This window comes from Choristoneura fumiferana, chromosome 12 (genome assembly GCF_025370935.1).
Source record: "Choristoneura fumiferana chromosome 12, NRCan_CFum_1, whole genome shotgun sequence".
Taxonomy (NCBI): domain Eukaryota; kingdom Metazoa; phylum Arthropoda; class Insecta; order Lepidoptera; family Tortricidae; genus Choristoneura; species Choristoneura fumiferana.
This window is the reverse complement of record NC_133483.1, coordinates 11,286,666-11,299,245: the sequence shown is the minus strand read 5'-3', so window position 1 is coordinate 11,299,245 and position 12,580 is coordinate 11,286,666. Positions and strand designations below refer to the sequence as shown.

The window sequence follows — 12,580 nt, the reverse complement described above, 5'->3', positions numbered from 1 at the left end:
TCCTCTCAGAACAAGAGGGCTTGGGCCGTAGTTCCCACGCGGGCCCAGTGCGGATTGGGAACTCCACACGCACCATTGAATTGCATCGCAGGTTGCAGGTTTCCTCACGATGTTTTCCTTCACCGCAAAGCTCGTGGTAAAAATATGAAATGAAATAAAATGAATTCTAGTCACCTATAAACAGAGTATATTTTTGATTGAAGATGCCATTACTGGCCATCCTTCAATAACTGGCCGCCTTATACAAAAATGAATTCTGTTCACCTATAGTTAAATAGAATTGGTGTTTAGTATAAGGTGGCCAGTAGTGGAAGATTTACCCTATTTTGTATGGAGATAGTTTGAGGCCCTGAGAAAGACACAGAATATTTTTACCCCGGAAAACTGTACAGAAGGTACGCGCGTATGCGCGAAAAACGAATTAATCACAGACGAAGTCGCAGGCAGCAGCCAGTCCTCATAAACTTATTCAGACGTATATCTATTAATAACAGTAATATGGAATGTTGTGAGTTGTGTCGTTTAGGGATATGGACTAAAAGGCGCTAAAAGACTATTGAGGAATCACGAGCAAAGAGTATTGGCTCTGACCAATACAATTCTCGTATTGTACCTCTAGTTAGGTACGTTTATGGTACTGCTGCAAACAGACAATAATGCGTATTTTTGGACAAGACGTAATTAAAGTAGGTCTTGTCTACCAGGCATTCTCTACACACAGCAGCAAATTCTTTATGTACTTCGAGGCATCAAAAGTGACTAACAGGGATTAATTACAACAACAATTTTAACATTATTTGAAACGGATACAAAATTCAAATCTATTGTCAAGAAGACATTAATATCTAAGGCGTATTATAAAAATTATCATTATATCATGGACAAAGAATATTTGGAAATAAATTCCGATCCTTACTTCAAATAGCGAACCTACTGTGTTAAAAAAAAATGTATGAATTCTCATACGCATTGGACCTCGATTTCTGAGCAGTGTACTTACTTTCAAGCACACGTGGCGTTTTTTATTTTTTTTCTGTGTAAAAACATCTAAATTATGTTGGGAACATAAAAAGTGAGTTGATGTTTCGTCGGAAACTGACTACCAACCACTTGTTTGAAGGAGTTAAGTACTTAAATAAAACTAAGAATGTTGAGTAACAATGCGTGTTTGTAAAATCAGTTTCCTTATAACTATGAACATCACCGGGCTGTAAGTCATTAAATATATGTAGCTACGGTGGTACTCATTACGGCACTACAAAAAACGCAGGTAAAATCAACAGGAACTGGACAAAAACCATTGTTGCTTGTTCATGTGCTTATAAAGTTCTCGACGCAGGCCACGCAGTTAGAAAATTTTAGTTTGTCTTCTCTAGTGACAGTGATTGTGGTTTATTTTAACGATACCAAACAACGAAATGGATAATCGTTCTTATAAAGAGCTAACGGTAAGAGTTGCATTCTGTTATGTTTTATTATACAAAATGGTTGAAATAGTGAAAAAGAAGGTGGGAAAAGTTAAGAACACTTATTGCTTACCTTAAACATTATTCTTTGTACATCTGTTTTCTGAACTGCTTAATATTACAGTGGTGTTCAATAAAGTCATTGTATTGCTTAATTTTAACGAAAAATAGTCAATGCAATGGATCATGTAGTATGACATTGAGCTTTGACGTGGAAGGCTTTCCTTATATTCAAAAAACGGAATAAATTTTCCTCGTATTATGTACGATGAAAATCATTTTCATTGAAGACATCGTATCAAATAATTTCATTTCTTCGTTCAGATTTACAAGCTTTTATTTAGTTTCACCTGTCCCGTTGTCTGTCTGTCTGTCTGTAGTCAAATCTTGCAAGTTAAATTTGACCAACTTCCAGTAGTCGGATTGACTTCAACTTTGGCATACTTATGTAAATCACGTGACAATACAATAATAAAGTAGTGACATCCTGGTAGTCCAGCCAGGATCGTCTTCGAAGGACGGAATTCTTCAACGGTTAATAGCATAGATTTGAAATTTGGTATGTAGGTAAATGTAGTTGTAAATGTAGTGTTGTATTAAAAATGAAATTTTTATGGTTTGGTTATTTTATCATACTCAAACAACATTGAAATCAGTAGTTATGTTCGGCAGTCTAGCATAACCATAGCATGGCTTGATAGTATTGAGACGCAATTAAATACATTTTAGTACAAGCTTAGTTAAGCAAATAAAACTTTATTTAAATAAATACTTTTTATTTATTACAGGCCGTTCTTTTTATACTATCGTTTGGGACAACATTTAGTGCATCCATTTTTGGACTCAATTTGGGATCTTTGAAAGATGCTGCAGTAAATAATATTGAACATGTGTAAGTTAATCCGCAAATGATTTCAATTTTATCACACAACACACAAACACAAACATCACGGCTGTATTCCCAAATAGGGTAGGCAGAGCACACGAGACGTTACCACTTCGGAGCCAGTTTTAGCAATTTTACGTTTTAAGTTTGGTAAACAATAGTGACAGGTTACTAGCTTGTCGCCTACGGTATACCTAAACCTATATCCTCAGTCGCCTCTTACGACATCCACGGAAGAAATGAAGAGGTGTAATTCTAACCCGACAGCACACGGGTAATAATTTGGCCACTTTCTATAATTACTTTAACTCGTAACTAGTTTTAATTCTTTTGATTCCAGGCCAAAATTTCTTCATCGAGTGAACTTATTCAACCATCATACACAGTCGGAGAGAGATAACCCGACTGCATTCCAGGATAATCGAGAAAATGTAGAAAATGAACGCAAATCATTTCCTTATATTTTAAATCCTACCAAATACGAAAATCAACAAAATTGGGGCCTAAATGATCCTACTTCATTTCCCAATAACCAGGGTAACACTGCCTACAATGGGTATAAGACTACTATTACTCCTTTACCAAACAAGTATTCGCAAAGACAAGAATTAGATTCCGATAGCCCGATCTCATTTGGGGATAATGGCTGGAGTACAGACTATAACGGATATAACAATGCGAATACCTTCAATCCTACAACTAACAAGGAACAACAAAGATCGTCGTAAGTATTAATATGACAGAAAATACAAAGGGTGCTTAAATGATAATAGTTTAACATTCAATTAATATTTTTTTAATTCTCAGGTTTGCACCGACGACCTCTCATTTTAATAATAAAGTCACACCGGGAAATAATTTAAACTACGCCGGTAGCCCGGTAAATATAAATAGCCGCGGTTCATTTTATGATGGTGTTGAAAATACTAAGCTCTTGTTGCCTGACAATGATAAAAAAAGGAATCCGGCTGATGAGTACTTATCAGATTACGCAGATGAATTCAGCACGGATTATACAACTACAACTGATAACGAATGGGTAAGATAATTTCACATTAAGAAATACACAGATATTTAATTTACCTACTTAGTACTTTACATTATATGTTGACCCCTTGTATGATAAAGAATGCAAAAAAAATATAACAAAAAATTAAACCGACTACAAAAAAACCATTAAAATAATTTTCGACCAGTCTGAAGTCGGTGCCTCAGCACGAGCCAGCAGGAGTGGACCTATAGTCGTCTAATTTTTTTTTTATTGTACCGCTGTCGGCTTGACTGATATGTATATTCTTGTCAAATTACAGTTTTCTAGTACTAACGGTCTCTGAGCTTACCCGTGGACAGACAGGCGGACAGACATGGCGAAACTATAAGGGTTCCTAGTTGACTACGGAACCCTAAAAAAATACAACCGAACAGATAACCTCTTTTTTTTTAACCGGTTAAAAATAGCTTAATTGCATTAAAACATTGATACGTTTTTTTTAACTTTAAACTAACTAAAGTTTTACCTCTATCTCGCCTGATAGAAAGTGCAGATGAGGCAAAAGGCGTAACTCACAGGTTCAGTAACTTAGTGCCTTCAGCGTTGAAGTACAGATGTAGTGAATAATGTATTGTCATCGTATTTTGTTGGAAAAGTTCGTATTTATTTTGCTTTCTCAACTAGCGCACTGAAGTTTACTGAAGTTAATTTAAAAAGCAAGATAATTACGAACTATAGTTTGATTAATTCGAGTTAACACTTGACAGATGGGCGTGCCTTCAGTCAATTTTCAACTTTGACGTCATACAAATAAAGCCATTATTAGTATACCGCTACCCACGTTTATAGATTATGTAAAAACTATTTTATTTGTATGACCTCAAAGTTGAAAATTGACTGAAGGCACGCCCATCTGTCAAGTGTTAACTCCAAGTAATCGTACTGTACGAACTTATGTGACAAAAATACGGTGGAAAAACAAACTTCACCAGATCTGTACCTACCTATCCGTCCAGAAGATGAAAATATTCCTAAACTATTTGTTTTTTAATTGTCTTTCCAAGTCAAACTAACCCAACCATCTGTAAAAATATTTAATAATAACTTTATTACATCTTGTAGTAAGTATATGACATATCTTAGTAGTTAAGTTAGAAAATTGCTAAAAGTAAATAACGTATATAATTAATAACCAAAGGCGCGTTATATTTTTCACCTCTCTTCTTCCATAACTACACCCGCGCGAAGCCGGAGCGAGGCATGTGTGTACCCACTGTGTACCTAATTATGTATGTGTATAGGTTAGGTATATAAAAATCTTCCATTAAAAATTATCTACCTAATGCTAAAAACACATACATACAAACAGACGGCCGGAAGTGACTTTATTATAAACTGTGTAAAGATGGTTTTAAATTTAACTAACGTGCTTTACAGACGACTACGGATGAGCCATTGAACCGCATCGGTGCCCCGCCTGCAGTGGTCGCTTCTATTCTTGGATAAGCTCAAATTATATCTAGATATTTTCATAAAATGTATTCAAACTAATTCACAGTAAAGAAATATAAAATGAAAAAAACGTTTGTTTAATACCGTGTATAAAGTGGTACCATTTCGTAGTCTAGATGCAAATTTAATATGTCTATTAATTTTGCAATCAATTTTCAAACACAGTCATGTTATGTACATATAGGTACTTTTACAGTTTATATATAAAACTTATTTAAAAATACACGACATAAATGTTTAAGTAAGTATCACAAAAGTTGATTTTGTTAACTGACCTAACAGGAATCAAAACCCTTCTCTTCCAAAAAGTAAGGCTTCAGATTGCGACTTTTTCTTACATATTTTTTTTGTTTATTTAGAGAATAGCAAAAATCTCAGACTTGCAAAAATTTTGAGAAAAATTAAAGCCAAACTAATCTTCTTACTTCTAAGGGTTATATAACTGCATTTTTGACCTTTAAATGAATTAATTTAGTTCATAGATCACAACTAACTAACTGGATTTAAAATTATTAAAATGACCAATTTACATCTAATTGTTATAATTTGACTTAATTATAAAAAATCGATGCTATTACGCAACTAAACAGCTGCAAGTCTTTTTTACTTCTCAATGCCAAAACAATTATACTAGTTTAAAAAAGGCCAATTTTTTTACTATTTTTCAAGATAATTATTGTGCAGAGGTATGCCTTACCATTTTCCTCATACATATATTTCTAAGTACATGTTTGCTGAAGTAAATGGTATCATTTATAATAAATTAAAACTTAATATTTTTCATCAAATTTAATAGAAATTTTAAGCGCTATGACTACGGAACCCTAAAAATTTGTATATTTTTCAATGCCCTGCAGTCTGTTCAATATAGGAATGGACAGAAGGAAAATAGGCTCTTTAAATATAATGCACGCTTTAGGAAGTTATTTAATAAATTGCATTTTTTTAGTATACGGTCTAAACTTAATTGTAATTAAAATATCGAAGATGTCAATATTACTTTCAATTATTCATTGACTAGCCGATGCCCGCGACTCCGTTCACGTAGAAACCGTTTATTGCTATCCCGCGGGAACGGGATAAAAGTTATTCTATGTCTTTTTCCGGGACTTGTACTATCTGTATACCGAATTTTACCAAAATCAGTCAGTCAAACATACAGACTTACAAACTTTCGCAATTTTAATTAATATAAGTGAGATTAACTTTGCTATTTTTCATATCATAATTCAAAACAACAAAAAAAACTTATTCCTATTTTGTTAAAAACAGAAACGTTTTCCTATAAAATACCTAAAGAGGCAGAGGTAAAGAACATTCTGCAAGAAACGGAACATTTATAATATTGTTAACTCAAGGAATATTCTGTACATTATTTTATTGATTTTAATCGCCAGTTTGGATCAAAATGTGATGACCTTTAATCACATAAGAATTGTTAACTTCAAAACTAAAGCACTGCACTAAATTTGATGAAATTTGGAATGGAAAATAGCTTGAACTTCATGCAGAAACCACGAGTAGAATATTTTTAAAAAGGGAATGATAGCGGATGAGTCCACGAAACACGGTTATTACAATTAAATTAATCATGCATAAATATATAAGTCGAATTAATATAATGGTAGCAAATTAGGTATTCATATTTTGTTATTTTGTAAATACCTAGGTACATTACGTATTAATCTACTTACAAAGTAAAGAAAATTATGACTTCATCTTATTAGGTACTTCTTTTATTAATCATCATCATCATTATTACGACTTCACAAAAAAAAATTTAAAACCCCTTCTTCTGTGACCTTCTTATTGTATTCCGATCAAATTCATGTCAATCGTAAACAAAGACGCCATTAACCCGACCATAGACATTTAGTGATGTGAAAACCTAGAATCTATTGCAAAATAATTAATCTGTTCAGTAAATCGATTATTTATTAATTGAATAGATCAAGGTATTTTCGTCTATTTTATTATTTACAAATAATAAAATAGACAAAAATTAATTAATGCGCGGCTGAATAAGCTATTTTTATTTACTGTCCTTAAAATAAAATAAAAATGTTACTGTTTACATAATGAGGGCTATCGTTTTTTGTCTCACTAGATGGCGCACTGTTGCGTGAGGTTTTTAAGTATGGCTTTCAAAGTCTATTATTACGGGCGTGAAAACAAAGTTTAGATTAAAATCATATTTAATACATTTTAAAACCGTACCATAAAAATATCGAGCATGCCACAGTGTTGCATAGTCCCCGTTTTGTTCGGAAAAAAGGCAGGACAAAGGTTTCCGAAAGACAAAACTGTCTCAAAACACAGACATTCATTGCCCCGGTACGCATATTTGCCATAATTAATTTCAGATATTGCAAAATATTCACAAAATTATTCTAATTATAAATAAACCCGCGTAGCTCACCCAAAAACTATGAGATTTGACATTTCGGAGACCTCACGCTACACTAGCGCCTCTAGTGGCGAATTCATACGCGATAGCCCTCATTGAATAAACAGTCACAATACTTGATTTCATTCCAAAGACTGTTTATTCAATTATAAAAGCAGTAATTATTTTTTTTAATTTTAAGGAAAGTAAATAAAAATCGCTTATTCATCCGCGCATTAATCGATTTTTAAAATGTCAAATTTTTCATCATCTCTACGCTAGTCTATGCTACTACATTGAACACTTGTGTTTCAATCAAGAAATAACGTCAGATTTTGACGAAGATTTTTCAAATGAAAAATAGATAGTGAAATCAAGTGAATTTTGGAGAAAAAAGTGAGTAGACATCTAGTTAAAAGACACGAATTATAGATAAATGTGTTATTAATTCAATCAAGTGGGTATTTATACAAGAATTTTGATGAAATCAGTTTGTTTACACTTTAAATAAATTGGATAGGCATAACGTATACATTCCAATGTTATCCTAAGTGGACTACTTATAACTAAAAAGAGTGCCGTAGTTTCCGAACGATAAATTTAATCGCTGAGAGTTGGCTTTGGCCCTTTAATTATTAATTTAGTGTTTGCATACTAATATTATGTAGGTAAACTAAATAATTTGGCATTTGTAACCATTTTTTTTTGTAAGTATTTGGAATAAGCTTAGTATAACATCTATTATAGTTATTTCAAATTTAGTAATTGTGAGTGCGGTTGTTACTTTTGATGAATGTTTGTAAATCTTAACTGTTATTACGTTACAAAAAAAAAGCTGAGCGACAAACTTTTGAGATAACTATAAAAGCAAACTACTAAGTCAGTATAGTGGTATAAAACAGACCCACCAATTGTGACTTTTTATAAAAGCATTGAGCAAAGATATGTTTAAACTTTTGTGTAGGAGCAGTTTATGTAGGCGTTATAAATTTCTAAGCATTTTTAACATAATATAACATAGCATGCTCATTAAAAATTCCTTGCATTGTTTTGTATGGCTCATACATAATATTTCTAATTCTCAAAACTTAAACAATGAAAACATGAGAAAAACCATGCTTCTGTGTAGGTAAATCTTTATGAGAAAAATCGCGAAAAATAAAATGACAGTGGGTAAAAAGTTAAGTTTCGCCAAAATCTATTATTAAGTATGAATGCAAAAGTTTATTTGTATATGTGTGTGCTTTTACGCTAAAATTATTATCTAAGCTAAGTATGTGTGTGTATGTGTGTGTGCGTATGTTGTTTGAATGTATTTATACTATCCGATCTTTTTTTATTATTTATTACTAGCTTATTTTGCCCGCGGCTTCACCCGCATGGAATTCGGTTATCGCGCGCTGACCCCTCGGGAACTATGCATTTTTCCGGGACAAAAAGTAGCCCACTACTCTCTGGCCCATAAACTGTCTCTATGCCAAAAATCACGTCAATCCGTCGCTCCGTTTCGTCGTGAAAGACGGACAAACAAACATCCAAACACACACACTTTCTCATTTGTAATATTAGTATGGATATGGATTAGAATTAGTATATTAGTATTAGTATGGATTTCCTCCTAATGTGTTTTTCGTGTATCGAATTTGTGTAAATAAATGTCTCTCTTCATATCTCTCTCTCTCATGTTAAAGCCCAAAATTTTAATCTCTAGGTCTAGGCACATACAATTTTCCACGGGTGTTCTTCATCCAACGTAAATGGAATAGCGATGTAGTTATAAATAGGTGAGTTTCATAAATTCGCGAAATTTCAATTCAATTGGTTGGTCTAATATTTTCGCAAGCAATGCCGCGGGTAAATAAAGCTTACTATTTAATGACATGAACGATAAAAGTTATATATAACACATTGTGTATAACTTATAACGGCCTTTATTCGCGACTAAGCACGCGTGTACCTACCATTAAAGTCTAGTAGAGAAATTTATAATTCGAAACATTACTAAGGAGTTCCCAAAAATTACATCAGGTTCTTTATTTAAATTGTATGATATGAAGAACATATCCGGACAAAATGTCATATCTGTGAGGTAATAAAAAGTTGGTAGGATAGAATAAGTTCATCTTTATTTATCATCAAAGAGTAGGTATACCTACATTATTTTAGAATGAATGGTATGAAGAAACATTATCAATTTATCACTCGTACTCAATATCAATATCAAACCTGTTAATGAAAAGCTTGGCTACGTCTCTCAGACTGTATAACCATACTGAATAAATTTCGTAGCCATAAATATCAGTTTCATAGTAATACAAGCTATGGATCACCTTCGGCAATTTTCTTGATCTTGATTTTAGGAACTGCTTGTTTAATTTCGTTAGATTGTATTCACCAGATTCGAGATCAATTGTTTTAGGAATAGTAAGCAGTACTGGTTTTCTTCCTCGAAATTCAACTTTGTGTCCTTGGCCATTAATTACATGAGGGTCATATGTGTGATTTTTCATCGAGCTGTATTCATCAGGTCCAGAAAGAATTGTCTTATTAATAGCAAGCAGTACCGGTTTGTTCTCACGAAACCAAACTTTTTGCCCTCGACCATTTATCAGTTGGGGTCCAAGAATTCGATCTTCCGGTTGTCCAAGACATGTCATTAAACTAATAATGACGAAAATCAATATTGTCCCCATCTGCAAATGGAGAGCCTAGAATTCAAAAAGTTTCTAAATTAAAGTTTGTGTAAAAAATGACTTGGTAAGTACAAAATTTTCGTTCACTGTACTTTATATTTAATAGTATTTATCATCATATAATTTATCGTCAGCAAAAATCTACAAAAGTATGTATCAAAGGAAATTGCCGTGTAAGTACACTCCGTGAGCTCTTAAAAAAACCTTCGTATTTTAGAAGCATGCTTCGGGTATAGACGATGACACGCAATTCGTGATATGCGGTTCTGTTCTGTTATCAACTTGCAAAACTTTTTAATGTTACCGTAAAAAGTTATGTAAAGAATAATCATCAGTACAAAATAGGTAAACCTTACTGTAATTATATAACGCTTTTTTAACTTTTTTCTAATTTTAATACAATATGACTTTTTGTCATGATATAAATAAAACAAAATTAGCATTTTTATCCGAATTCAAAAAAGAAGGAGGTTATCAATTCGGTTGTATTTTTTTTTGTTTTTTACCTCAGAACTCCGTCATTTATGAACCTGTTAAAAAATGTTAAGTAGAAAATAAATAATAGTTTTTTTTTATATATATTATGTAGGTACATACCTAATTTATTTACACGCGAATACCCTTTCCACTCAATCTGATCACTAGAAGTGGGTAAAATCCAATTTTGAAAGCAATTGCAAAATTTGACCTTATTGAACATAAAAACAAAAAAGTATTAAAAAATGTCTTATTACCGATCAAATCGCGGGTTCCTAGTGAAGAACCGTAAAAATTACAAAATCGTAGACGCATAAACCGGCGACGTAGATCAATTTTACAAGCATAACATCCATTATTTTTACAATGACTATTTTCAGATAACGTTTGATTGGCATCCATGTATAGTTATCATTGAAAATTACACTTAATTAAAATGAGGATTACAAAGTTTTTTTTTAGACACATGACGAGCTAAAAAATCTTTTGACTTTAATAGAATACGTGTCACCATATAACAATATTGCCAAGATGCAACTCTAGTAGTAAAACACTTTATTTGAAATAGCCCTAAGTACAATAGTAGTTGTACAACAAGAGCATAAAACGAGGCATTTTACCCTAGACGTTCATATAGCCACCCGAGCCGGTACGGCTAGACACGTTGAGAGGAAAATGGATTTAATGCTCGAGTTTTACACTCTGCTTTTCACTTCGATTGCGAGGAGATAAAATAATAACAGTGGAAACAATTGTTCACTTACGAAATACCTCTTATTTTTCATGCATTGCTAATATAATTATAAATATTTAGTTTTACAGATTTACATTGATTTGATATGGTTGCACGGGATACCAGTAAAAGTAGCGAATTTGGAGTTGAAATAAAAAATACTAAAAGACTCAAAAAAAAACAATCATAATTATATTGATTTATTTGATTTTAGTTTTATACAAATTAAAAATTGTTAAAAAAATACATAAAAACTATTTTGTTTGTGGCTGTTAACACCTGAATGCCTTGGTCTTAGACGAATATTTTACTTTATGCACAAGAGCATAAAAAGTAATTTTATGTCGCCAAGATCCAGCATAAACACGAACTTTACGAGCATGAGAAGTGAAAACTAGTTTAATTAACTACAAAATAAGATTTTTAGTTGCTATTAAACAAATAAATAATAAGCCTATTAAATTGGAAAAAAGTAACGTTATTATAACTTAGCTATAGTGCTATACAAAAGTTACGACAGAATAGTATATCTATTTACAGCTCATAAGAAGTATGTCGATTGATTAAATGAACGAATGAACAGAATTTTTGTGTTTTTAAGTATTTTGTAAGTGATAGTTACAAAGCCAAATAATAAGAATAAATTAAATTAAATTACAGATAAATCAAAGGAAATGAAACATCAGTATCTTTAAATGAATTAGCAAAATTTAATCAATTAATTAATATTAGTGTCATCATCATCATCAATAAATCGACCGAAACCCCATAGACAGAATTAACACAAGCATTGCAAACTCATTGCCAACTTAAAGGAAAGTACTCTTACACCAGCAAATTTTTGGTCAATAATTTCCCATTAACTGTATTTAATGGATCAATGTGGAGCAATTAGTGGAGCAATCTGTAGTAATTAGCGGTAATTATTTCGGCCACAGCCCACATTGTTCCTTATTTACTCCGCATAATTACACAATTCAATGTCGCCAACACGTATTGCTGAATATTCAGTGCGTTGGTATGAGAATTTCAGTTTTTTTTTCTCTATCCTACTTGCACTTTATTTATTTTATATTAACTGCATCTCGTTTCGTCGCGTTCGCGGACAGAGCGAGCGGCAAATGAACGTGTGTGCGGGCGGCAGATGCAGAAATTGGTTCCTTCTGTCATGTTGGTCGCCTGCTTATTTAATGGGTCACTGTAGGTATTCAAATCATAAATACTTTCTTTACATTCGAGTAATTAAATAAAATAGTTCTAGTTTGTTTTCTGTATTAATAATAATAATTAAAGTTTGTACGTATGTGCCTATGTCCTAGCACCAAGGGCGCTTTGGTCCTTCCTGTTAGCCTGCAAATTGTGAATTCTGTGTATCCATAAATAAACAACAAATTATCAATGTCAATTGCTTGCTTCTTGCTACAAATGATCGCACC

At 32.5% G+C, this 12,580-nt stretch overlaps 1 protein-coding gene and 1 long non-coding RNA gene across 2 annotated transcripts; one reads left to right on the top strand and one right to left on the bottom strand.

The window, feature by feature from the left end:
• The first annotated feature begins 1,249 nt into the window (after positions 1-1,249).
• LOC141433784 (uncharacterized) lies at positions 1,250-5,342 on the top strand. Its single transcript, XM_074095887.1, has 5 exons — positions 1,250-1,448; positions 2,255-2,358; positions 2,693-3,076; positions 3,160-3,391; positions 4,781-5,342. Exons 1-5 carry the CDS (start codon positions 1,419-1,421, stop codon positions 4,847-4,849), a joined length of 819 nt encoding a protein of 272 aa, XP_073951988.1. The 5' UTR covers positions 1,250-1,418; the 3' UTR covers positions 4,850-5,342.
• Positions 5,343-9,350: 4,008 nt separating this feature from the next.
• On the bottom strand, positions 9,351-10,825 carry LOC141433783 (uncharacterized). The gene is made up of 2 exons (XR_012451951.1): positions 10,532-10,825; positions 9,351-9,949 (listed from the first exon to the last, which is right to left on the bottom strand). It is a non-coding gene; the product is annotated as an uncharacterized lncRNA (long non-coding RNA).
• Positions 10,826-12,580: the final 1,755 nt, after the last annotated feature.

Excerpts from the sequence above, each read along its gene's own strand:
- LOC141433784 (XM_074095887.1), top strand. The coding sequence starts at position 1,419 with ATGGATAATCGTTCTTATAAAGAGCTAACG. Across the intron at positions 2,359-2,692 it reads GTAAATAATATTGAACATGT|GCCAAAATTTCTTCATCGAG; the intron begins GTAAGTTAATCC and ends TTTTGATTCCAG. Across the intron at positions 3,077-3,159 it reads AAGGAACAACAAAGATCGTC|GTTTGCACCGACGACCTCTC; the intron begins GTAAGTATTAAT and ends TTTAATTCTCAG.